This window comes from Corapipo altera, unplaced genomic scaffold, assembly GCF_003945725.1.
Source record: "Corapipo altera isolate COAL_440 unplaced genomic scaffold, ASM394572v1 75, whole genome shotgun sequence".
In the NCBI taxonomy this organism is placed as follows: domain Eukaryota; kingdom Metazoa; phylum Chordata; class Aves; order Passeriformes; family Pipridae; genus Corapipo; species Corapipo altera.
The window spans coordinates 7,357,755-7,383,062 of NW_020884887.1; the positions used below are offsets into that span (position 1 = coordinate 7,357,755).

General features: G+C 42.3%; 2 protein-coding genes and 1 long non-coding RNA gene across 12 annotated transcripts in view; 2 read left to right on the forward strand and 1 right to left on the reverse strand.

The window, feature by feature from the left end:
- The window catches only part of SFXN1 (sideroflexin 1), a 25,740-nt gene extending 9,764 nt beyond the window's left edge, over positions 1-15,976 (forward strand). For 6 of the 7 annotated variants that reach the window (XM_027643490.1, XM_027643492.1, XM_027643488.1 and 3 more), the window contains 10 exons: positions 1,571-1,745; positions 2,381-2,551; positions 4,873-4,971; positions 6,292-6,367; positions 6,972-7,057; positions 8,264-8,391; positions 8,925-8,974; positions 13,639-13,688; positions 14,340-14,387; positions 15,642-15,761. In XM_027643490.1, the coding sequence (XP_027499291.1) occupies positions 1,582-1,745; positions 2,381-2,551; positions 4,873-4,971; positions 6,292-6,367; positions 6,972-7,057; positions 8,264-8,391; positions 8,925-8,974; positions 13,639-13,688; positions 14,340-14,387; positions 15,642-15,738 (969 nt within the window). In that variant the 5' untranslated portion in view covers positions 1,571-1,581 and the 3' untranslated portion in view covers positions 15,739-15,761. Of the gene's footprint in view, positions 1-1,570; positions 1,746-2,380; positions 2,552-4,872; positions 4,972-6,291; positions 6,368-6,971; positions 7,058-8,263; positions 8,392-8,924; positions 8,975-13,638; positions 13,689-14,339; positions 14,388-15,641 lie in introns of all 7 variants that reach the window. The other variant, XM_027643487.1, reaches the window with a different exon arrangement.
- On the forward strand, positions 8,981-13,565 carry LOC113947174. Its single transcript, XR_003527652.1, has 2 exons — positions 8,981-10,337; positions 12,382-13,565. It is a non-coding gene; the product is annotated as an uncharacterized LOC113947174 (long non-coding RNA).
- On the reverse strand, positions 14,468-25,206 carry KIF20A (kinesin family member 20A). 4 transcript variants are annotated; one of them, XM_027643477.1, is made up of 19 exons: positions 25,091-25,206; positions 24,522-24,694; positions 23,975-24,064; positions 23,740-23,859; positions 23,144-23,282; positions 22,868-23,055; positions 22,633-22,777; positions 21,721-21,921; positions 21,377-21,488; positions 21,206-21,277; positions 20,509-20,652; positions 20,265-20,430; positions 19,857-20,021; positions 19,160-19,299; positions 18,961-19,063; positions 18,116-18,326; positions 17,634-17,725; positions 17,216-17,353; positions 14,468-16,368 (listed from the first exon to the last, which is right to left on the reverse strand). In XM_027643477.1, exons 2-19 carry the CDS (start codon positions 24,675-24,677, stop codon positions 16,096-16,098), a joined length of 2,655 nt encoding a protein of 884 aa, XP_027499278.1. In that variant the 5' UTR covers positions 24,678-24,694; positions 25,091-25,206; the 3' UTR covers positions 14,468-16,095. The 4 variants fall into 4 exon arrangements, with proteins under 4 accessions (XP_027499278.1, XP_027499280.1, XP_027499281.1 ...); XM_027643479.1 differs by having other exon boundaries at positions 25,057-25,173; XM_027643480.1 differs by having other exon boundaries at positions 25,134-25,160.
- Positions 25,207-25,308: the final 102 nt, after the last annotated feature.

Genomic DNA, 25,308 nt, shown 5'->3' on the forward strand with positions numbered 1-25,308 from the left:
TTTACTGTTTAGATTTCTTATTACTGAATTAGTTGGTTTTGTGGACAGAAGTATCAGAAGGTTATAAAAACAATTCACAGACAACCCGGTAGTGTATATGCTAATCAGACTGAAAAGAAAGAACTAATCAGACTGAAAAGAAAGAAAAGAGCTTTTATTTAAGGACTGCTTTATTCAGCATTTATTAGGCAGCTTTAAACATATTATCATAAGCTATCCTAAGCAGATTTTAATCTTTTCTTAATGAAACAGATAATTTAATTATAAAAATATTTTTACACTTGGACTTTTCTAAAAATGACATACCAGTAGGGAAGCATTCATAGAACAAGTTACCAGCCCTAGTGTCTAGATTTTTATCTCTTTTTTTTGGTGGAAAAGAATTTTTGAATAAATGAGTGCACTTGCCTTCATAGGGCTTTGCAAAACCAGCAGTTCTCCCTTTAGACCAGAAGATGGACTGTTGTTTCACAATATGTAACTGTTCATGGGAGGGAATTTTCAATTATAAAGTAGTAAGAAAGGAAAGAGAAACCTGAGGAGCATCTCCTGTTCAGATACTCTGCATGAGAATTTCATTCTCCAAATCTGCCCTGAGTCGTCTCTCATTTCCATGATCTGTGTTCAGCTGTGATGTGCCTGGTGAGAAATGTATCACATGAAAATTATCCTACTGATAAAAGGTCCTGTGCAATAATGAACTTAACAGTGAGGGAAATGTGAGTAGAAGAAGGGGACAAAGATTAGTTTCCCCTCCTGTACCACATTTACTGGCCTTCTGGAATTATAGAATCGTGGAATGGTTTGGCTTGGAAGGGACTTTAAAGATCATCTCAGACAACTTCATGGTGTTCTTGAGTTAAGATGAAAATACACTTCAGTGGCAGCTTATGCTTTTGTATTAGTTGTCCTCATAAGAATGATGTTTTTCCTATTAAAATGGATAAAATGCTATGTGATATCATCTGTATTTATATAGATCCAATTTCCTTCAGCCATTGAACAAGCATTATTTGGAGGATGTTCTTTTTTTAACTGGCTACTGTAGATGTTGCAGAAATTTGTGCTGTGGAGGAACTGTCCTCCTTTCATTAGATGTTGAAGTAAACTTAGTCATCCTGAAGAGTTTTTTAATTTTCTGGGCTTTATGCCCCATAAATGCAAAACTGTGTTAGCTCAGTGTCCTTCCTTGTAGTTCTTTAACCGTCTTTGAAGTATCATTAAGAGATCTGGTCATGTGTTCATAATGGGGCAGATTGTTGTATTATATAATCTCTATGTTGTTAAAACATGGATTTAGAGAAATAACATTTATTAAAAGAACTTGGTGGGTTTGTGTTCCTAATTCTGTTTTGTTTTGCTAGGCCAGAGAAATTGACTGGATTTTACTAAATATTTCTTCTGTTACTGCACTTCAGGCATCTCTTGAAATATTTGATTTCTTCTTCCCTTCAGTACAGTATTTTCAACAAATTTTCAGGTTTTTTTTACTCTAAACATAACCACTTCTTGCAGGTTATTAGAAAATAAGTAGAATTCTGAATTGTGCATTTTTCTGTTTTCTTCACAGAGTTTTAGAAGATGTCAGCAGATATACCATTAAATATTAATATCAAGGAGCCCCGATGGGATCAAAGCACTTTTTCTGGACGAGCCAATCACTTCTTTACTGTAACAGACCCACGGAATATTTTGTTGTCTGATGCCAAACTGGAAAATGCAAGGAAAATTGTGCATGATTACAGGTATGGCATTGACTGCTTCTACTGCTGACCCAAAAAATGTCCATGTCAATGATAAGTACATGGTGATGTATTTAAAAGGAAATATTTAAAACACTGCTTTCATTGCACCACTCTTTTTTCTTACCTCAGAGTTTGAAACCCTTTTTTTAAAAAACAAATTTGCAAATGGATGGGGAAGAGTTGTGTCAACTGAGAACTCCTGTTAAGGGTTCTGAAATACAGAGGTGTCTAATTCTGAAAATAGTTTATATGACAGCAGAGCTTAAAACTTCCTCGTGTGTTGCATTGTTTGGAGCAAGTGGTGTCTTAAATACTCACCAAGTGAATTTTTAAAGTTTCACACTAATGGCTCCAGAGATTTTAGCTCTCAAATCTAGTACAGGTTTGAGTAAATACAAATTTGGTGCTGAATATATTGACTAAGCCAACATAACCACTGCTGGGAGCTTTGATTCTTTTTATTTCACCAGTCCATTTAAAAGCCAAAGATCTACAAGCTAAGTGTGAGGCTTGATTAACTTAGAGTAAACATCCCAAAATCCTCTGATGCCACACTTCTCACAGGAGGTTGCAGCATTTTATAACAGTCGTGCTTTTTGCTGTTGTGTTATTTTGGTTTTTTAACTTGTCCCAAGACTAGGTATTGTAGCACCTGGCTTGACAGAAGATGAGTTGTGGAGAGCAAAATACATCTATGATTCAGCCTTTCACCCAGACACTGGTGAAAAGATGGTCTTGATTGGCCGAATGTCTGCTCAGGTCCCCATGAACATGACCATCACAGGTTGTATGATGACCTTTTATAGGTAAGTGATGGCAATATAACACATGGAATATTTCCCTACAAATTAGATAAGTGAAAGTCAATGTTATTGTTAAAAGTTTTATAATAACTGGTTTTGAATGCAAATTTTTGCTTCCTTTTCTCTCTTCACATTCCCTCACACTGATTAACGGTTCCCTCTAGAAGTAGTTGTGAAATAAGCCCTTAGCATCCTTCACCATCCCACTTTTCCTCAAACTGGGAAATGTTCCAAAATCCCATCTGTGTAGGAGAGTTGTGAGGAGGACAAAGAGGAGGAGATACCTGGGAATGTCTAACCTTGTTGGTCTGGCATGCAGGATGTTCTGTCTGCCACGTGAGTACTCAGTATGCTTCGGTCCATCGGTCACCGAGTTCCTCCAGCTCCCCTTTGATCCCTACATTTCCTCAGACATTCTGGAATCCAGTGAAGTCCACAGCAGGAGCCAGTGTGATCTTTTAGCAGCCTCTGTGTTAAATATTTTTTGGCACAATGCTTGGTCAGCAGGAACTGCTCAGAGAAAATAGCAGTGGTGTTTTGAATGCTGAAATTGTACAAACTCGACACACACCCCAAACAGGCCCAGCTCTTTTGAACACGTGTGTGTTGTAAAAAACAGTCAATAATATGAATCAAACCCTCAGTGCCTATTCCCAAGCACTGCCTCCTGTTAACTGCTTGTTCTCTTACACATGTTCTGTTATTCTTATAACACATAGAGCAGCTCTGTATCTTTGCATTATTGCTCAAATTCACAACTAGGTGATTTATTAGCCTGGAAGGCATTGGTTCCTTTGGGCCAAATCCTCAGCACTGCAAACAGGACTGTTTAGAAGTCCTTGGATGATGCAGTGTATCCTCTCTGTCACTGTACATCACATGCTCTGGTTACTGCTGGCCACTGGAAGAAGCAAAATCCCTGTTATACCTGTGAGGGCTCTTCTATGTGCAGTAAGACAGTGTGAGTCACACCTAAACCTTAGAGCTGGCCTAACATCCTCCATACACCAGTAGCAAGGAAAAAGGAAAAGATGACTCAGGAAAAGAGTTCCACATGCACAGGAAGAAAGGAGGACAAACAGCAGCAGTGATGGAAAAAATCCAGCTGGTTTATCACTGTTACTTTGGCATCTCAGATACTGGAAACCAGAGGGAGTAATGATACATTCCCAAATCTCCTGAATCTTTCGATTTTTTTGCAGTTTAAAGAATTAACATGCCTTCCCAATTCAGAATGTCATGGCAGACACACATCTTCTGCTCTAGCATCTCTTCCTTACTTCACCCTGTTACAGAATAATTGGTACAACTGTTGCTGCTTCTTTAGCCCTCAGTTTCCATATCAGCCCTCTGATGAAAATCACATTCCTGTTGCAGCTGCTGCCTGTGTAATTAAATAATTTCATTAAATATTAGCTTTAGAGTCCTATGAAAAGTTATTTTAATGATCAAGAAATAGTTTTCAGTAGCAACTGTTACTTTTAGTGGCCTGGTTCCCCCAGATGAAATTTTGGTGGAGCAGAATCTTCAGTGATGTCTCCGCTGTGGTCAGAGATTGTGGTCTGAGTACACAAACACATAATTTTCCCATGGTATACTCTCCTTGTAAAATGATTACATATGCAGTTTAACAGGGACCACATCAGCCTGTTAAATGGAGACTGCAACTGGTACAGCACATATTTTTTTCACTGCCTCCTACCTGTGCTCACTAATTGGCACCTTTTTGTCATGCTGTATCGAACCAGACTAATTTGTGTTCTGTATCTCTACTTAAACATGCAGATATTTTAATGAAAATAATTTTTCATTTTGTATTTGCCTCTTTAATCTGGTTGTACATGGGACTGAATGTTTGTCACGGAGGTTTATTAAAACAATGGCATTATATTAGCTTTTTGAAGACTGAAGGGATAAACCCTGGCTCCTAAAATCCACCTCTCAGTCAGTTATGGAGCTTCCAAAGAGAACTAGCAGACTGTAGAGGAATAATAACCCTGGAAAAGCATTCTGGAAATTAGAGCATTTCCTGTTTCTCTGGGTGTTTTTTATAGAGAAGTTTGCTATAATGCTTTCGTTATTACAACAAACCTTTGTCCCAGGTGAACCTTGCTCGTTAATTACAATGGTTTTAAATTCTTCTCCTGGAGGAATTCTTGATAATAAGACAGTATCTCATTGACTGTATTGATTAATTTAAATAAACAAGAACCTCTGCATGGTTACTGCTTGCAGTGGCTTTTCTTGATTTGCCATCATTTTTCTGTGCTATTGATTCAACTGTGGTTTTAATCATAATAATTACAATTGTTTCTCTTTTCAAGAACGACACCAGCAGTGCTTTTCTGGCAGTGGATCAACCAGTCCTTCAATGCTGTAGTAAATTACACCAACAGGAGCGGGGATGCCCCAATCACTGTCAGGTCAGACACTGAACCATAATTCTGAACATAATTCTGATGAGTTTACAAATTGCTCTCTGATGTACTCGAACATGGTTGGGCATTAAAGTTCGAGGTGAGAGAAGGCTAAGTTTTCCCATCTCTGTTCATTATTAATTTGATATGCACCAATGAGAATTCTGAGAATGACAGAGGCAAGAACTCCATTTCTACCATTAAAGACAAGCCCCCAAGCACCTTGATCATGAGCTCTTAACAGTGTAGGATTTAGTAGGAGTCTGTCTTGTAGGGCTCAGTCAACTATTTGTAAGTGCCTCATCAGTTTGGTGTCATACCAGCATATTTCTAAGCTGATATTTTGGACCTTTAGGTGTGTCACTGTGCCACCTTCTCAGTGCACAGCACACACCACACTGGAGGCTTATTTACAAAAAGAAGTTCCTCCAAGGAAATGGTCTGTGCTTCTTTCTGTGTGATGGCAAAAAGAGAGACTAAATAGATGCAGAAAGCTAGAAATCTCAAGCTGAAAAAGGGAAAATCAAACTGAAAGAGGGGAAATTTAGGTTAGATATACAGAAGAAATTCTCCCCTGTGAGGGTGGTGAGGCAGTGGAACAGGTTGCCCAGAGAAATTGTGGATGCTCCATCCCTAGAAGTGTTCAAGGTCAGGTTGCATGGGACTTGGAGCAACCTGGTTTAGTGGAAGGTGTCCCTGCCCATGGCATGGTAGTAGAATAAGATGTACTTTAAGTTCCTTCCAACCCAAACCATTCTGTGATTCTATGAATAGAAAACTGGAATTGCAGTGCTTGACTTTCTGGTTTTGGGGCTGACTTGCTTAATGATGGCCAGGAGAAGGCCATGGATTCAAGCATTTACAGACACCTCCTAGCTGGGAAGTATGTACAGTGTGATTTAGAGCACTGTTTGCAGCTTAGCTATCTGAATGTATGGGGTTTGGTATGGTTTATTTTAATTACTATTCTAGACACAGCCTTAGAAATCCAAACTGATTTTATTAGGTTAAGCAATTAGGAAATTAAATAGAGAACTAATCCTTCAAGGTGTTCATTTAAACACATGAAAAAATGCTGAACAGGCACAACCAGCAGAACCCGATTCAATATTACAATGCTGCTTGATAGATGACTTTACTGCTGGTGAAATAAAACGATTTAATTTAGGGTCCTTTTAGATCTTCCCTCCACATCTTATTGCAGCAGCATGAAAAGGTCTACTTCTTAACTTCGGGGGGGTGTAACTACATGTGTAAAATGTAATTATTTTTAAAAGTGACATAAATGTAGTTGTGCACGTGCAAACATTTTAATTTCTCTTTTAGCCAGCTGGGAACAGCCTATGTTTCTGCCACCACCGGTGCTGTCGCAACAGCTTTAGGACTTAATGCACTAGCAAAGGTATTGCTGTATTTTTTTCCATTCTCACTAGTCTGTGGTGCTCTGTGAGATGCTTGCAGCTCATTTCTGCTCTGGTGTATCTGTGTCATGTGAATAGCTCCCACTATGGAGTTCTAATGGCCTTTGGCAGCTCCTTTCTCTACATCACAACCTTATTTTTTCCCCATGTAGGAGGTTTTATATATGTTTTTCAAAGAGCCTGTCCTCACATATGTCAGGCAGCCTTGTGTTTGGTTAATGCAAACTGTATCTAATAAGGTGCCTTTTTTGCAGTTTCTTTTTCACATGTCAAAGGCATTTAATAGTACTTGCAAGTTAATTGGAGTGGAGATGCAATTACACTTCCCCGTGATGCTACTAAATTCAAAATGATTTTGCCACTCTCCTGCCACTGCTCACTCCTGAGAGAAGCATTTGTGACTTATTTCATGTTTATTGTTTTTCTATCTCTGCCCCACCAGTGAGTTTTCACTGAATTTTAATGCAAAGGAAGTAGGTCTGGTCTTTGATTATCAGATGAAGCATTTGAATATGACCTTTGGGAAAGCCAGTGATTATGTAAATTTTTTCTTTTCCTTTTTCCCCCTCTCTGTGTGTTTTACAGCGTGTCTCACCTCTTATAGGACGGTTTGTTCCTTTTGCTGCTGTTGCTTCTGCAAACTGCATTAATATTCCACTAATGAGACAAAGGTAGGAAAAAGAACAAAGATCACTCATGCTGGAAGAAAGGATGTTACTGAGTTTGTAGATCAACAAGTTATTAAGTAAGGGACATTCTATAGCTTGTTTCAGACCTTGCAAAAACCTCATGCAGGATCTTGTTTTGACTGATTGTTTGTGACAGGTATAAAATAGAATATCCTCATTCTCTTCAGGTAACTATCCATAGAGTTCTTCAGTCTTGGATCTCAGAAGCCAATTACTGATCCTTCAAAACTTGATCAACATGGATCCTGGAGTACAGACTCCACTTTGAAAGAATACAGTAATTTGAAAAATGGTGCTTCAAATCCCACGTGCGGAACTTAATCATAGAAGTCAGGCTCTGCAGTTCTGTTTGATCATCTGAGATTACAAAAATATGCAGTTTGTCAGAAACAAGCTTTCATGTGTTCTGATTTGACGTGGAGTAAGAATAGTAGTAGGGAAAAACAAATTAAAAGCATCTTCTTAACACAAGGTTATGGGCAAAAAAGGGAATATTTAACTTTTGTATTTACAATGGAATTTGATCCTTGGTACTATTTTATCTTTTATAAAATATGAAGAGAAGAATAAAGGCAGTCAGGATACCTGCAGTTCTCTCTGCTTCTCCCAGTACGTGAGTTTAACACCTAACCCTGCTCTTGAGGAAAAGACCTCTTAGAGAATAATGCAGCTACAGAAATGTAGTTTGTGCATCATTTTATACTTGCAAATATATTCTTAGTGGTTGAAATGAAAACTCAGACTCTAGAACGCCAGAGGGGAATTTTCACATAGACAGTGAAACTAATCATCCTGTATTCCATGAGCTGTCTGTCGGAAACAACTGATAAGGCAATCCAGAAAATTCCATTTTTCCAAAGTGCTCTTTGAAGGAACTTTTCCTTTCTGTGTGCTACAAAGTAAAACACATCTCCTTTCTCCCTTTCTTGGAAGTGTGGCCAGGTTCAAGCAGCAGATTGTTGTTACAAATATTCAGTTGATAACTTTCCAGCATATTTTTCCCTAGATTTTTCTCCGTCTTTTGAAATTTTTTGTGCTGAAGAGTGTTACAAACAGGCTGACTTAGAAAATAAAATAAAACAAAACACATCAGTCTTATAATTGACAATTTTAAGGGACAAAAGGTGACAAAAAAGGGTGAATAAGTTCACCTCAAGCACTGCTTTATTTTTACTCCTTATTCAACAGAGAAATCAAGTTTGGAATCCCCGTCACAGATGAGGATGGGAACAGAGTGGGTGAATCATCCAAAGCAGCTCAGCAGGCAATCACCCAGGTGGTTATCTCAAGGATTCTTATGGCTGCTCCTGGAATGGGTAAGAATAACTGCAGTCCTGTGCAGCTCCTGTTTATCGGTTCCAAATGTGAGAGAGCTTCAGTACTAAGTGATTTTTCTCAGAGGCCAGATTGCCTCACAGTTCCTCAGGCAGTGTTTGCCTTTCTGGTAAGAAGTTCCTCAGAGAAATGTACTTTTCTCACTGTGAAAACATCCACGGTGTGTTACACTGAAGTGCAGTAGAAAAGCTCCTGGGATGCTTTTGCAGAAATAATACAGATAGCAAAGGAATGGTAGCAAATTTTGCTTGCTTGGAATTGGTTTAGTGCTCTTGTCCAGTGCTGAGTTACTGAGCTCAGGTTTAGTTACACCTGCAATTAAAAGCTTTGCTTACTGGGAGAATTTAACTCTGTAAATACCAGTTCTGTATCTTGAACTGGCAACGTGCAACAAAAACTCAATGAATGACAAAAGGCTGTGAAAATTGGGTGAAGGTGTTAGTTCAGCTAAACAGAAAATGAAAACAAAGTGCTTTTTTCTCCAAGGTTAATGCATTTTTTATCTTACTTGCAGCAATTCCTCCCTTCATAATGAATACATTGGAAAAAAGAGCCTTTTTAAAGGTGAGTCTTACATAATCTATGTATTTCAGATCCTAAGCTAATAATGAATATAAAATACTTCCTGAGGCTTCTTATTTGCCTCCCAAACACTGTGGGAGCACATCCCTGTAGAACTTGCTTTACAGCTGTCCCTTGCTTTCTGCCTTTCTCAGAGATAGCTTGGTTCTTTTTATCACAATGTAAAGTGACATTCAGAAAATAGGAACTTTTTTGTTGTTATTTTCATGACTGTTCTTAAAATGCACAGTTCCTCCTATGAAATCTACCTTCCTTATACTCAAGTCTTGGAATAGAGTTTATGGGGGAAAAGTGTGAACATTTTAATAATGCTGTTTTTTTCAGGAGAGCAGTAAGGAGGCTTTGCTTAGCTGCTGTAGTAGCAATCTGAGGTTGGAAACAAGAACTCTCTTTTGAAAAACTTTCTTTTGAAAATCATCCCTTAAAATTTACTGGATTTAAAGTGCAGTATAGGCGTAGAATGGCCATTCTTCATCAAAGATTACTTATTTCCTCTATTTGTGCTAATGTAGCGTGAAGCCAAACCTCTGGTGTTGGTAAATCCATAACCTGCATCAACATTATGCACTCTGTGTGCATGAGAGGGTAAAGAACAATAATGAAATGAGTCTTAGGGTTGTCTACTACAAGAGAAATAATATTCAGATGAGGAGGTCTTTCATTTTTTTACCAGTGAAGGGAGTTTCATATTCACCAGCTGATATCACTGATTTAATTATTGTGTAGCTCCAGGCAAAGTCTCTGCCTGTGAAATCCACCCAACAAGCTTAAGAGAATCTATCTCCTTCCTGTTAGAAAAAGTTAGAAAAGAAATCATGGCCTGAATCTTCAGACCCTCCCTTGGAACAGTGTGTGGGGACTGGGAGGACAAGCAGGCAGAGTTGCCTGTTTTGTTTGTCTAAAATGTGTAAATTATTCCTCTTACTATTTCTGTGCTTCCTTTTACCTGTGCAGTGAGATTACATAGTTAGGCACACCTTTTGAAAGTGCTTCTGTAGACATAAAAGAGGAACAGGTTGCCCAGGGAAGCTGTGGCTGCCCCATCCCTGGAAGTGTTCAAGGCCAGGTTGGACGGGGCTTGGAGCAGCCTGGTGTGGTGGAAGGTGTCCATCAATTAATGCTATCAGTTCAGCTGGCAAACATGTAACATTGTGAAGAAGTTGCAGCAATCCTCAGGGTTTGGAGGCAAATATCTGTTGATTTTGTGTGGTATAATCAATATAAGGGTGTTGTGAATTTTTCAGATCAGCAAAAATGAGCGATTCCTTCAGTGACTACTCAGTGGTCTTTGGTACCATCATGACCGTTTATGCTCACCTGTTCCTCTCCCTCAGCCTGAGAGACTGTGAGTTCAGGTGAAACACTGCTCTGCAGGTAGTCAGTGGTAACACTTGGTAGAGATTAGTATTAAACCACTAAGGAATGAACTGTACTTTTAACAAACAGCTTCTGCATGTCCTCTTGAGGTTCCAGAAGCACCATCCCATTCACAGCACTCCAACACCATCCCTGCAATGCTTTTTTAACTCACTGTCCTTAGCCTTTGCTTTGCACACTACCACCCTTGGAAATAATTCCTGAATGCTTGCCAAAGCCTTTTAAGCAACACACAAGGCCAGAAAATAGGCAAATGGTTGTGAAACGATAAAAAAAAATAGAATGATGGTCTGCAGTCAGACAGAAGGAAATGTTCCTTGAATGCTGGTCTGTAATAGCAGCCTGTCATCCTCTGATACTTGAAATGAGATGTAGGTCATGTAGCACTATTCATCCCCCACATTCCCACAGTGTTTTGCACTAAGACATCGGTGTGAATTAACAGTATTCCCAGAAGTTATTGCTAGAAAATGAATCAAGAATGGTTTTAGAACACAAGCACATACTTACAGCTTCAAAAAGCATCTAATTATTTCTGACTAGAAAAAGTATTTTTATATGTACATCTGATTTTGCTGTAGGTTTCAGCAGCAGCTTTGAGGCCCTTTTAGGTGATTGTGCAGTGTTCTAGTAATTGATTAAGCTGCATAATGTCTGTTTTTATTATCCCTACTGACATACACCTGACTAGCTCTTTGTAAAACCAGGGTATTTTACCTGCTGCAGCAGGAGGATCCATAAACAACCTTGCTCTGAGGCACAGCATTTATAGACTTTACTTACAAGTCACTTTTCTCCTAAGGAAAGAAACTGGTTTTTTCCATAACAACTTACGAAAACTCAAACACTAAAGTTTTAGTTTGTATTATTACTCTTGCAGCTCCAGCTTCAGTTTCTCTCCTGTTCTGCATACTGTATTAACATGCAAGTTTTTCCAAAAACTTTTTAAAACAAGTTCTTTGGGGTCTCTTAGTCTGCAACTGAAATCTGTATTCAAAACTGTTAAAAAACAGAACAGAGAGCCTTTTTTTTCAAGCATTGTTCTTGAATGTCTTATGCCCTGCAGTCTTCCATACATTCCTAATTTTCACTGTCATTTCATTTATTTGTTTTTTTTTAAAACAGGCAGAGCTGACCTGGGAAAGCTGGCAGATTTTTAGATCCAACAATGAAAGGAAGCAGTTAGAGAAAAGATGATTCTCCTTAAAGCTTTTGTTTGCTTAATTATCATTTCTCCATTTTCTCTGTTTGCACTAACCACTAAAATGTCATAAAGACATCTGGAAATCAGATCCTTATTCATTGGGAACTGCCTTCTTCCAGAGTTAAAGGATAGTTCTCTAACACAGTCAATTCTTCTGCTGTCTGTCGTGTGCTTCTCCATTTTATCTCTTTGTAGGGGTGTGCAGCCTGCATTTGAGTTTTGTTTTATTGCTTTGTCTCCTGGGAAAGTCCAGTTCTTAATATTGACCTCACAGTGTTAAGAGTTTTTCCTCACCATCTTTCTTGATTAGTGCAATCTGGTAACATTCTGGAAAAAGCAAGGCTGTAACTCAGATCAAGTTGGCAAAAACTATTCTAGAATGTGAACTAGACGTTGTTTATAGAGTCTGTACTAGACAACACCTCTTTCAGATCAATGACCAATTCTGACAAAGGCATGAAGCCATCTATTCCTCTCATGGCACCTTCCAGGAGCCTTTTCAGTTATACAATTATATTTGGATCATTTCTGTTATGTATTTTAGGTCCCACATTCCCACTGCAATGTGCAGCATCCCTCTCCCTTCCTTCTCAGAGACAGAAGTCATTTGCAGTAGAGAGTTTGTGTTCACATCTCTTGTCACGGACTCTCCCCATGTATGAAATGTAAAGAATTTTGGGTGAATTTATCTCAGCTGAGAGTCAAATGAAGGTGTTTAGGGAATGCCAGAACAGCAAAGCTCTGCTGCCTTCACTCTTCACCCTTCCTGCTGTTCCTGTCTGTTCCCATTTGTTATCTGTTGTTGCAGGTGATTGCTGAATTGCACAGTTCTTCCCGCACTCATTTCTGGATAACAGATTGACTCCAGGAAAAAAAATAAAGAGAAGCAGTCTCCTACATCATTTCTTCTCCCTCAGGCTCTGGAGAAAGTTTACTCCGTACAGGCTTGTCTTCTCTGCCTCCTCCACTGCTGTGACCTTCCTCAGCCCTCAGCTTTGTCCTCCTGAGCTTTCTACATCTCCTTTGTCCGTTTCTGTTCTCAACTAGCGCCCAGCTTTTGTTCCCCAGCTTCCCCTCTAACTTCTGTATCTTGAGAAATGCTACTTGCAGAAACAAACATCTTCATTGAAAACATCATCCTGTGATTTTTAACTCATGAGCTGTTTTGTTTTAAAATCCCCTTCATGTTTTCATGGCAGCTGCTTTTGAGACACTGCTTTTAGTGTAGCAGCAGTGTCCACTGAACAGGTCTGGGTTTACTCCACTAGTAATGAATTTCAACTAAAATTCTAACATGGGGGGGAGCGGGTTCTTAAATATTTTAAAAGCCTGCAAAAAAGCTCTATTTCTTGGCATATATTCAAGTTCTGCAAAAGTTATAGTAATGAAGATTATGCTAAAAATGCATCCATAAGTTATTAGTTGCTTTCTCAGCTATGTTTCCCCAATCCTTCAGCCCTTTTTTCTTTCAATGAAAAGTGAACTCTTGCAGGACTGGAGTGTTGCTACAGGGACAACTTCCTACACATCAAGGGAAATCATGTGACAGGACAAGACTGAGAGAGGCAGACTTACCTTTTTCCTTGACGTCTCCCTTGTTTATGGGTGGTGGTTCCAGCTGCACATTAAAACCATTTGATGTCACCAAAGGAGCTGTAACCAGACCAAGCTCTTCCTTGGAATGTCTGGGCAAAATTCACTGAGCCCTTTAGAGATGTGGTAGCACCACACCAAATTTCAGCTGTCCTGCTGCTGTGGGCTTGTGTGACTCAGAGAGAAGGCCCAGGGGCTCAGCATCACATCCTAAATCAATCACCTGTTGGAGCTTCTAAGGGACATCACAATGTATGTTGTTTCCACTGGGAATTTCCTCACTACTTTTCAAAAGGGATTTGGCTCTCAAACTGGAGCTCAGCTTTAGGGTACGCTGCCTGTGGGTGTACCTTTGCCTTCATGTCCAAGGGTCTTTTAGGTGCAATCTATCTCTTAGAAAACAAGAATTCCAGAAAGGGGGAAGGGAGAAGATAAGATACCATACTTACTGTGTATGGTTTGTTTTCAACAGAGATATCCTTGGTTGAGTGCTCCCATTCAAGTTGGATTAGTTGGAGTCTGGTAAGTGATTTTTTTGGGTTGGGTCTGCTATTTTAAGAGATACTTGTAGGTTTTTTGAGAGAGTAGCAATATTTGCACTTTGTTCAAAGAAAAAAAGGTTGAGAGGGTTAATGAGGCTGCAGCAGTTACTTCACTTCCATCTCTGTAACTGATAATACCATGTTAAAGACAAAAAAGCCATTAGCAAGGAAGAAGCTGCCAAAAAAAGCAGGAGGGGGGAAAGGAGTGGCAAAAAAAGGCATGTAGCATCTTGATTAGAAAAGGTGCTTTGGCTGCTACCTCCGTAAAGTCAGTGGAATCTAATCCTGAAGGCTGATGAATTCTTGAAACATTTGGTTAATAGAGAGTTTAATTTGCTGTGTCTAGCACTGTCTGGTGTCCTGCACACTAATGTAAAACACTGTAAGGACATCAAATGATACTTTTAGACACATTTGGAAGCATGGTATTGATAGATTTAGTACTATGTAATAGGTAAATTATTTAATAAGGTACAATGCAGAGAGAAGTAAACATAGCACTTTGTGGAATGTTACCTCACTGTGTACAAAAAAAAACCAAACCAGAAAACTTTTTACCCAATCGTGCATAAGGTTTTTGAATTCTCTTTTAGCACCCTAAATATTGTAATCCCATTTTTGTCTCCTCTAGTCTCGTGTTTGCAACTCCCCTGTGTTGTGCACTGTTTCCTCAGAAAAGGTGGGTATTGCTGTTATTATTTTCACTTTAATGTTACACTCCAGATCCATGCACAGACAGAAGCAAAGGGTCAAGCATTGCCTGGTCAAGCACACAGTTTTATTTCCCATATAACAAAGGTGATAAACAAGAGAATATACGGAAAAGTAATACCTATGTTACTCATCAGTAATATATAATAGTTGTTTACAAACCCCTAGCAGCTCAAGATGAGATTTATACAATATATTTATGTCCAGGAAGGTTACGGATGCATTAAATACAGTAGGAGCCCATTTTATTTTCAGCTGGAAACTCTTCTAGTTATACAGAACAGCATTGGACTATCTGTGCTTATTTGTAATTTGATTAATATTTCTTAAGAAAGACTTTTTCATCAATACAAAAATAGCTCAGTACTGAAAACTGTCTTATAGTGAAAATTGTTTCTAGCTGAAATAATCATGAAGCCTGAATGAGTTATTTACAAATTAACTTAGCTCAGTTTGGTATGTGGTATGGACAGGGCCTTAAATTCAGCTGAGCTGTCCCTCATATTAATAACAGTTGTCTAAACAGACTCACAGATGTAGCTTAAACAATCCAAGCTGGAGCTGAATCCATTAAAAAAAGTACTGAACAACTAAGGTAGCTTTGACTTCCAGAAAACAATACCCAATTCTCATCAGATGCAATTGTTCGAGTACAACAGATCTGTCTGACACCATCTGTTTCCCTGCTTGGCCTAGGACAGAGAGCTGTGGTAAACAAGTGTCACTAGGCTACCTGGAGATGACTTGACAAACCAGTCTAGCACACGTGGTACAGGTCTTGATTTTAGCCAGGGCTCTTCAGTTCAGAGGAAGACCTTGAACTGTGTTCAGGAAATTGGAGCTATTCAAATGACCTGGCAGCTTAATTCACTTTACTGTGAACTGGTTCTCATAAAAGTAAACCTTTTATTGAACTGAATAAATCAGGTAGTAAGTTAAATAGGCAAATACATTATATTTAATAAAAACACCTTTAGGAAGGTTTCTCTTGCCAGCTACAAGTAAGTGGATCCCAACACCATTTCCTGACTCCATAGACTGTCTTACTGCCATTTGAGCAGGGATTCATTTGTCCCTGATCTAGTTTGCTTCCCTTATAAGACATTTAAAAAGATGTGAAAACTCTTTCACAGACCAGGAAGTTTAACCAGATGCATCGTCCATCTTATTTTACACTCAAGTGCTTGTTTTATGTAACCATTTTCCTGTTTCTTTTGCTCAGTTCTATGGCAGTATCACGCTTGGAGCCAGCATTGCAAGCCCAGATCCGAGAGAACAGCCCTGGCCTAGAACGTGTATACTTTAATAAAGGATTATAATTCAAGGAAGGCAAAATATCTTTCAAGGAGGAACTTGTGAACTTATTTTTGAATTGTGTGCCAACATAGTTGAAGATGACAACTCACCTTTAACTTGTCCGTTTGTTAAACAAGTTTGATCATCTGCATTATTATATAGTTAAGGACTTTCCTCACTGTAGTGTTTAAATTACAAAAGGTCACTTTGTCCACTTTGGTATTGATTAAAAGTTTATCGATACGTACCCAGAAATGTTTACATAAGCTCTCAAGCAGCTACAATAACAATAAACAAGCGCACAATGAAAACCAGATGCCATTATATTGGATTTGCCACCTGTTCCAGTAACAGCAGGGCAGGAATCTCTTTCTGAAAAGTCATAGAGCGACTGAACGAAGTTGCCACCCTCTAGCAGCAACAGGACGGGTGGCTGAACGCGTCAGGAGGTTGTGCAGGAAGGGCTTTTTACCAGGGGGCTGATTAGGTTGGACGTTTTCCCTGTTGGCACAGAAGCGTTTCTTGAGGGTGGATGTTGGAGGAGCCTGGAGCTTCTGCACCATGTGGTACTGCTCAGCAATGCAGGCCGCCTTCTTGCGCAGGTCCAGCTTGACCAGCATCATGTTGTTCTGCAGTTCTGCCAGGGTTTGGTCCTGATGAAGGGAAGGCAATATATATATATTTATATAAAAAAATATAGATATCATAGAATCATAGAAAGATCTGGGTTGGTAGGGATCTTAAAGATCATCTCGTTCCAACTCTTCTGCTCTGGACAGGGATATCTTACTGGATCAGGTTTGCTACAAAGCCCATCCAGCCTGGCCTTAAACACTTCCAGAGGTGGAGCATCCACAACTTCTCTGGGCAACCTGTGGCAGGGCCTCAACACCCTCACAGGTAAAGAATTTTTTCCTAATATCTGATCTAAACCTACTCTCTGTCAGTTTGAAGCCATTTGCCCTTGTCCTGACACTCCATGCACTTGTAAAAAGTCCCTCTCCATCTTTCTTGTAGGCTCCCTTCAGGTACTCTGACAAGTTGTCAACCTCCCTGGTTACTGTGAACTGAGGAGGATAAACTGCCTTTTGCCAAAATTCACTCACTGTTCTACTAAATAAGGCCATGCTTCAAAGTTTCTACTGTCAACAGTAAGAAGTTCAATAACAAACAGGAAGGGTAGGGCTGGGACAAAACTGACTCCATTCTGCTGCAAATATGCTGCCATAGCAACTGTGATCGAGTGGATAAGGAAATGAGAACTCTGAATTCTCCTACTTTAAGTACAGGCTGGCAGTTAACAGAACGATTTGAGTCTCCTTTGGAGAGGTAAATGTGCAGTTGAAAAACCAGCAATCTATTTCCCTTCATGTAATAGTATGCACTAGCAAATAAGTCATTTTTATTTGCAGCATAGAACTGAGGTTACTCTAATTATGGGCAAAGCACAAAGACTAAACAGCCCCCTCTGTTCAACCCCCAACAAAACAGACACATTACCTGTCTGGCCAGAATGCCATCACACGTGCAGAGGGCTTCTCGGAGCTTCCCTGCTCCTGTGCTGTGGCAGCACGCTCGCTCTGCAGACTGGAGAGACTCCCCAATTTTTTGTAACTCTGAACGCAGCAACCTGACATTCTGAAGGAGAGAGATTCAAAACAGGTGGGTTTGGCACTGCTCTGCAAACAAAGCCACTCCAGGGTAATTCAGACATGCAGCACTGAGGGAGGATCCCATCTGCGTGAGATACGCTGGGATCACAGATACCACAACCATCAACACCTCCAGTAAGTTTGACAAGCCCATTTCAACTTCAACCATCCATTTAAAAACCCGGAAACAGCAGCCCCAAACACTGTTTATACTGGCAACCACCTTGACCTGCAAGTGTTCCTTTCTGTAACAGAGTTGGAGTTACCTTCTGTCCATCCTCCAGCTTCCTGTCTACATCCATAGTAATGGGTCTGGCAGAGGGAGGTGGCTCCACTAATTTCTGGTACCTGTGCAACTCTAGGAACAGACAAAAAGTAGTGAGCAACAGGACATTCGCCAGCTTTCAGTAATCCTGAAGTTCAGAACTTGCCTTGAGACAAGCTGCCACAGGCAAGCCAAGAAGAGCTTTGAGTTTGTACAGACCCACACAGACATTCCAGGCTTCTCCCTTTCAATTACACAAAGAGACTTAAGAATTTGAACAGGGAGATTATCCTGCCCTAAAGTCCATTTTCATGTGAAAATTAAGAGAAACGCTGCCCATCCAGCACATAATTCCTGTTATCTACAACTCAGAATAATGGTTTCAGGGTGTCTGAATCCAATGTACCCTGAAGAAAGTCTCTCTAACCCTGTACAAGGATCTCTCAGGCCTAGGTCAGAAGCAGTGCAGCATCACTGCTGTACCTGCAGTCGTGGTACGTAACTCCCTTTGACACTGCTCCAGTCTGGCTTTGGTATCTGCCAGCTCCTTCTGCACAGTAGATGAGGAGGTAGCCACTCGCTTGGATCGACGTAAGCCTTGCTCTGAGTCCTTTTCCTTAGTATCCAGACTTTCCAATTTTTCTTTGGTCTCCTGCAGAGTAGCTTGGAGCTCCAAAATCTCCTCATCACGCTCCTTAGAAAGGAAGTTTGTTCAAATATTCAGCAAGATTTTCTGAAACTTTCTATGTCTTCCTGGAGACTTTGTCAATCCCACACTTCACATGTTGGACCCAGCCTTTAATGTTCATTAAGTGAACACAGTAAACCCACTTCCTGGGAGCCTAAACAACTTTTTTACAGTCTCTAAAGAAAAGGGATTTTTTGGAGAGTCGGCATCTTCAGAGAGGTCTGCAACAAGCCCCAGAGGCCACTCAAATGCCATGGCATGTAAAACAGACAGGCCCATACCCAACATCACAACTAAGAGCAAGAAGAGAAATTCACACAACTTATGTGAACCTGAAGAGCAAAGCAAGCCACTAGTGAAAAGAGTGAGGTGGGGAGAAAATCTTGTTGAATACATGGAGGAGTCAGGATGGTTGCACATTAGCTTCCAGATTAAGTGCTGAAAATTAGGAAGCCTAGTGAGCTACGTAAAGGAAGAGACAAGAAGCAAAAATTGTGGATCAAGCAATCAAATATCACAAAAAATACCTCAGAAACCAACATCTTTCAGTTTGCATAAACATTGTCCTGGACTCAAGTACCCCGAGTCTCCTCCCAACCCACTGCCGTTTTCCTGATGTTATTTCATTGCTTGAACAAACCTGGATCTTCTCCTGATAATGGTCGGTCAATAACTCCTTCAGGATAGTCAGTTTTTCCTCGTACAGTTCCTCCACCTGCTCCCTCTGAGCATCCACGTGTTGGCTACAAAGAGAACAAACAACTCCATGTCAGGGTGTGGTGGTTCTGGGTACTGCAGCTCAACCTGAGCAGAGGGAGGGGGATCAGCACAGGCTGTACCTCCACCACTGCTCCTTCTGTTGCATGTACTCCATCATCTCATTGCAGATCTCCTCACGCAGGCGCATCTCGAGCTGCAGCTTCTTCAGCCGCTCCTGCACCAGCAGCTCTCGTGCAGCTTCTGCTGCACGCAGCAAGTCCTGCAAGAAGGACACAGCTCCACTGCCCACAGCGCACAACAGAGTTAAAACCTGGAATTAACTAAGTGATCCTGTGTCTGCAAGCTGCAGTGATCTGAAGATTTAAGATTATTTTAGTCGCTTGGAAAGAGAAGTTGCCAGGGTTCGCTACCTTAACACATGACAGCTCGAGTCTCTGTAGGTGTGTGACTTCCATCCTGATCTTTCAGCTATCCCAGCTGCCTGCTTTGAGTATCCAGGAAGTTTGATTGGTTTTCCTCAATTTAGCCACCTGTTCTGCATGTTTTCTGATCTCTAGATTTCAGGTCTGCACCCACACTCTTACTGTCACTATTCCACAGATGACAGTGTTTCCAAATTAAGTGTGTCTCAGGTTTAGACCAACTATGAAATATTTGTGTCATAGATTCCCAACCTCCTGGGTCCTATGTCCTTCTGAGGTTCTCTGTCACCTCTCTTGGCATGGTGCCAAGCTGCAGTCTCACCTCCCAGGCCAAACTAACAGTCATGTTCTTGCCCTTCTATCCATAAAGGCTGTAAAACAAATCACAACCCACCTTCTTGTCATACATGGAGACATCTGCCTCATCCTCAGTGTCTTCGTCTTCTTCTGAGTCCACTTCTTCCTTTGCCTCTGCCCCCTGGCTGGTTCTTCTGCTGTGCTCTTTGATGATGGATTGTAGGGATGGAAGTCCCAGCTTTGTGGGAGGCGCCTGCACAAGCTAAAGAGGAAAAGACCATCTTGCTGTGTGCAAAGCCTGAGAGTTGTGTAATCTTTAAACACAGCCCTTCTCTGCGACCTGTTAGTTTAGCAGAATCTGTAAATACTCCAGAGGTAAAATAAGCCACTGGAGAAGCGTAGGAAAGACTTGTGAGCATGCCCCCCTCTCCTTGTGAAAAGGGCCCATTCCCACAGAAGCAGGATATACCCTGGCCATGCTGTGATCCTGGTGTCTGCTACTCACCTGGCTGGCAATGGCTGAGAACTTGGCTACATACAGAGTCTCATCATAAGTGGACGCACACTGGTTGATGTTGACAATCATGCAGGAGCGCCCATGCCCAGTGAAGAACCCCTGGAACACACGGGTCAACTTGCTGTCCCGGAATGGAACCACCATCTGCTTTGTCCTGTGGAGAGAGACAGGAGTGAGCTGGGAAAGCAAAACAGCCCAGTCACACCCTCCCTCTGGAGCTCTGGATGCTCACCTGGACTGCTGGTTCTGGCGGAGGGCGGCGATGCAGCGGCCCAGGGTGTGCAGGGAGGTGTTGATGTTGTTGGCTTCTTTCATCCGGTCCCCGCTCTTCTGGTCCTTGCAGCGCTCGGACCCCGCCAGGTCACACAGGGACAACCTGAAGGAAACACAGCGATATTCACACAACCTGCTGGGTTTGTCCTGCTCTATCCAGGTTTACAATTCAGACACCCTGCAATCACCTTCCCAGCTTCCTCATAAGGGCATGGAACACTCCTTTTGGGGTGCCTGGGCTGTTGCTGGATGGAAGGGCCTACCCTAAGTGTAGGTGTTACACAAGGTAACACCATAGTAAGCTTTGTGGTGTCAAGTTCAAAGATCCTTTGTCAGTCCATGAAACAGCCATTTCCCAGGTACTAAGACAACCCATTTCCAGGTAGCTACATCCCAGGAACAGACATGTTCCTGCTGTAAGGGTAGGGTTACTCACATTTACCTTCATTCAAAAAGCCTGAGAACTACCTCAAGTTGTGCTTTGCAGTACTCCTCAAACTCCTGTCAGTTCCAAGACTTAAGGCTGGGAATTTTTACTTCTTTCCTTTCAACAAGACCTTTATCAAGATATTTCCCATATCCCAGGTCCTCAACAGGAGACAGAGAAGCTGAATCCACTGAGAACACCCCCAAATCCCAGAGAGCATGAAACTTACTCGCTGATTTTTGGAACAACTTCACTGCCACCTCTTTGCAAGTGCAGAATCCGAATGGAGAAAACACTGTGACTGTATAGAAACAAGTAGATATTTAAAACCAATGAAATAACCTTCAAAAGCCCCTCAGAATTGCATTTCTGCCTAAACAGCCCCCGTTCCCCTTCAGACCTGCGACTGGAGTTCTGGTTCATGTGGGTGCTGGCAAAACTCTGGTTTTTTCGACCCAGTTTCAGGAGCTTCCAGGCTTCATTAGCGTCCTGGACATTAAACCAGTTCAGATCTGGAAAAGCAAGCATGCATTGGGCACAGCACTTTAGGAGACTGGCAGAAAACTTATCTCAGCCCCAACTTCATCATTGCTTTTCCCTGACATTAACAAACTTGACATTCTCATAATCCAGATATCAGAGGTCTCTGTGGGGCTCCCCACTGCGTCACTGCTAAGCCACCCACCCACTCAGTCCTAAAGTCTTCCTAGAAAGCCACTAAAGATCCCTTTCAGGTAAATCTACCTTTCACATAGGGGTTGCCAGTTTGGTCCTCGCAGAGCCGCAGTGTTTGCCGCTTGCGGTTCTGTCCAGAGAGAGTTGGGTCTAACAAGTCATAGATTAACTCATTGTAAATCTCAAAGAAGGAGACCCAGATGGAGAACTGCACATTTCCTGTGCTGGTGAGTGAAATCCGATCCAAATCAGCCCAGAGAGGGCCCAGTTCTGGGGGGAAAAAAAGAAGGAAAACAAATCTTGACTGCAGCTTTTCATATGTGCAACTGGAATGGTTTAGCTGTAGAGTGAGATACATTCCTTAGCAGGAAAAACCACCCCAGAATCACATTATTCTATATACCTCCTCCCATTTGTATCTACTCTAATGGCTGTCCCCACTGAGACAGCCTCAAGTTTCCTTTAACAGCATCCTCTATTCTGTGTAAGGACTTTTTGTATACCTGATTTTTACTCCAGAATTACAGGATATTTTAAACATGAACTCCTTCCAGCATAAGTTAAGTTTTAGTCCTTGTTACCTCAATCACTCCATGCTTCTGGGTACCTAATCATCTGGTAGTTCCTGGGTTTGAAAGTCTGGGCACAAGTGCTCAGTGCAGCATGTCACTTTAGCACCCTGCTTCCCAGCAATGAGCTGCTCAATAACCACATTCCTTGAATGAAGTGAGTGAGTGAGTGGCAAGTAACTTTTCATTTCACATGGCTTGGTTATTAAGCAGCAGTGAATTCTTCTGATATTGGCAAAATATATGCACAAAGTTCTTCTTGCCTTGACATCCATATTTTTCAAGGGGAATATTTGTGAGACTACAGCACCTTTGCTCCCTTAACCACAACACAGCATTCAAGCAGCCATCACCCTTTCTTCCATCACAAGCAACAAAAAGCAGGTAGTACACAACAGGCTTCCAGACATACCTTCAGTCTGGCTGACGTCTGAACGGCTGGTGAGTTGGCTGGATGAAGAGAGGCCAGCAACTCCACTGTCAAAACTGCCACTGGTGGTGGCCTGGAGCTGAGATTCAGCACTGCAACTCCTCTTCAGTGGCGTTAACAGCTCCTCCTTGAAGGAAACCAAGAACACGAGCATGTAGGTGGCATGACACCATCCCTCTCCTTTTGCTATCAAGCCTCCCAGAAGCCCCATGCTTACCTCCCAGAGACCCCCCTGCAGCATCATCTGCTTCTTGGTCTCTTCCTGCTTCACCTGCCTGCTGTCCAGCCAGATCACCTCGTTGGAGAGGGAAGGCTTCAGGTCCATGGCTTGGTACAGCTGGTCCCCCACACTGTTGAAGATGGTTGCCAAAGAGCGAGGCAGAATCCCCCCATCTTGGTTGGTGCCTGAGGCAAGAACAGCAGCAAGCTGAGGATTCACATGTAGCAGCAGACAATCCCTCAACAGGCTCCTAACACCTAGTGCTTTCCTTACCCTGAATCGTGTGAGTCTTCCCTGAATTGGTGGTGCCATAGGTATAAACCAGACAGTTCTGCCCATTCAGTACATCCTTTATCACCTGTTTCATTGTCTCATCAAAGAACAATTTCTGCCCCACATCTGGTCCAAAGATCTGCAAACAAGACACAAAAAATGGCCTCATGTAGATCTTTCCTGTCCTTTGACTGCTGATGTTTGCTCAAGTGATATTACACAGTCCTTTTTCCCTCCACTAGCCATGAGCAACCAACCCACCAGGAATTCCAGCTGAGCCCCTTACAAAAACAGGCTGTTCCTTTGCTTAATCCAGTAACATTTGATATCACTGCAGCCTTTAGCCTGTTTATAGGCTCATGAGCAAAACAAGAGTTTGGCATTTGCTGCCAAAAAAAGCTGTCAGGAGCAGCTTAAAAAGAGAAAAACTAAGAAAACAGCAACAGAAAAACTGACGTAGAGAGGATTGTACGAGACTGCAGAGCTCAGGCAGTGCGCCTTGAGATCAGTGAGTATGAATAAGCCACCTCTTCAAGCTGTAAGGCTGGTTTAAGCTCAGAAAACTTCCAGATGGATGGTTTGTCCCAGTTACCCACCCGAGTGAAAGAGAACCTATGCAACGCTTGTCCCACGCCACGTTCCATGCACCGCATGGTGAAGGAGTTCTTAGGAGCTTTTAGAAGAAGGGTCTCTGAGTTCTCAATGCAGACACAGCCCTAAAGAACACATAAAACCCATTATTACAGTGGTCACAGCATAGACAGTAAAGGACAACAGCCTCTCCCAGCAGGCACACAGCCAGCTCAAAACCTGCTTCATTTGGTATCTCACCTGGTCTTCCCCTTTTTCCACTTCTGTAGATTTCAGAGGTCGAACTCTTAGATAGACCTTTAATTTGCCATTATTGTCTTCAGTTACGGCCTGCAAAAATCAGCACAGGTTAAACATGGCAGCCAGAGAGGCAGCACACAACCACCCATCAGAACAGGTAACAGAACACACATATTGGCTACCCCAGTCAGTGTTCGGGAACTTCTCTGATCCCAAAAACACCAGCAATGCCAGAAGCTTTCTTAGGCATTTCCAAGCACACCAGCATTTTTCTTTGTTTATCTAATGAATCAGACCAGCAACCCTAAGACCTGACACCAAAACCAGCCCCCAGACCAAGGGACTCCCAACTGTTACGAGGCGTTCGCTGACTGTGCCCTTCACAGTCCACTGCTCCTAAGAGGAACTGCTCCCCACAATGCAACAATTTGTTCCAGCCTCTTTGGAAGAGTCTCTGTTGCTCCCGCATCACATCAGCTTTGTACAGAGACCAGCAGCCACGAGTGAAAGCACTGCCCTGTTCGTGACAGAAGAGCTCCAACCTCACCTGGGAGCTCTCCAGATTTGGGGAGATGGCAGAGAACTCTGACAGCAGGTCTTTGCGCAAATCAGCCCCAAACCCAGTTGCTGTGGACTCAAGCACAGGGGAAGCTGCAACCTCATCGTCAGAGAACAGCCCTGGGGAGGTAAGTGCTTCTGCCATGATGTCTCACACAGTTCCTGGGGAAAAAGGGGCACAGGACAGGGTGATGTTACAGCAGCCCTAGCTTTGCACAGGTACACCCTGCTACCACATCCATCAATCCCCACAAACATAGACTGCTCCATGGAACCCTCTCTACACGCAGACACACAGGATGCTGCTGCAAACCTGCACAACCCTCACCACCTCCCAGGACCCCAAACACACCTCTTGCACAAACACCACACGGGACCCCAAATACACCCCCTGCACACACAAGCACCACCCAGGACCCCAAACACACACCATCAAACAGAGCTAATGCACACACCGACCGCCACACTGGATCCCCAACACAAACTCACACTCAGCTCCGCACGGGTCGCCCCCCACAACGCACACAGCAGAGAGCACCACGCAGGGCCTGCCCGTACAGGTATAGCCTGCCGCACGGGGCTTCTTGGCACGCACACGAACCCGCAGCCGCCGCCGCCGGCCGCCCCTCACGCCGCTCTGGCCCCGCCGCCCCTCGCGTCCGCCCCGCGCCGACTGTCGGGATTTCAAACCTCGCCGCCCGCCCGCTCCGCCAATGGGGACACGGCGCGCGCGCGCTACGGCCAATCAGCGGCCGCTGCTGGGGCAGCGGGGGCGG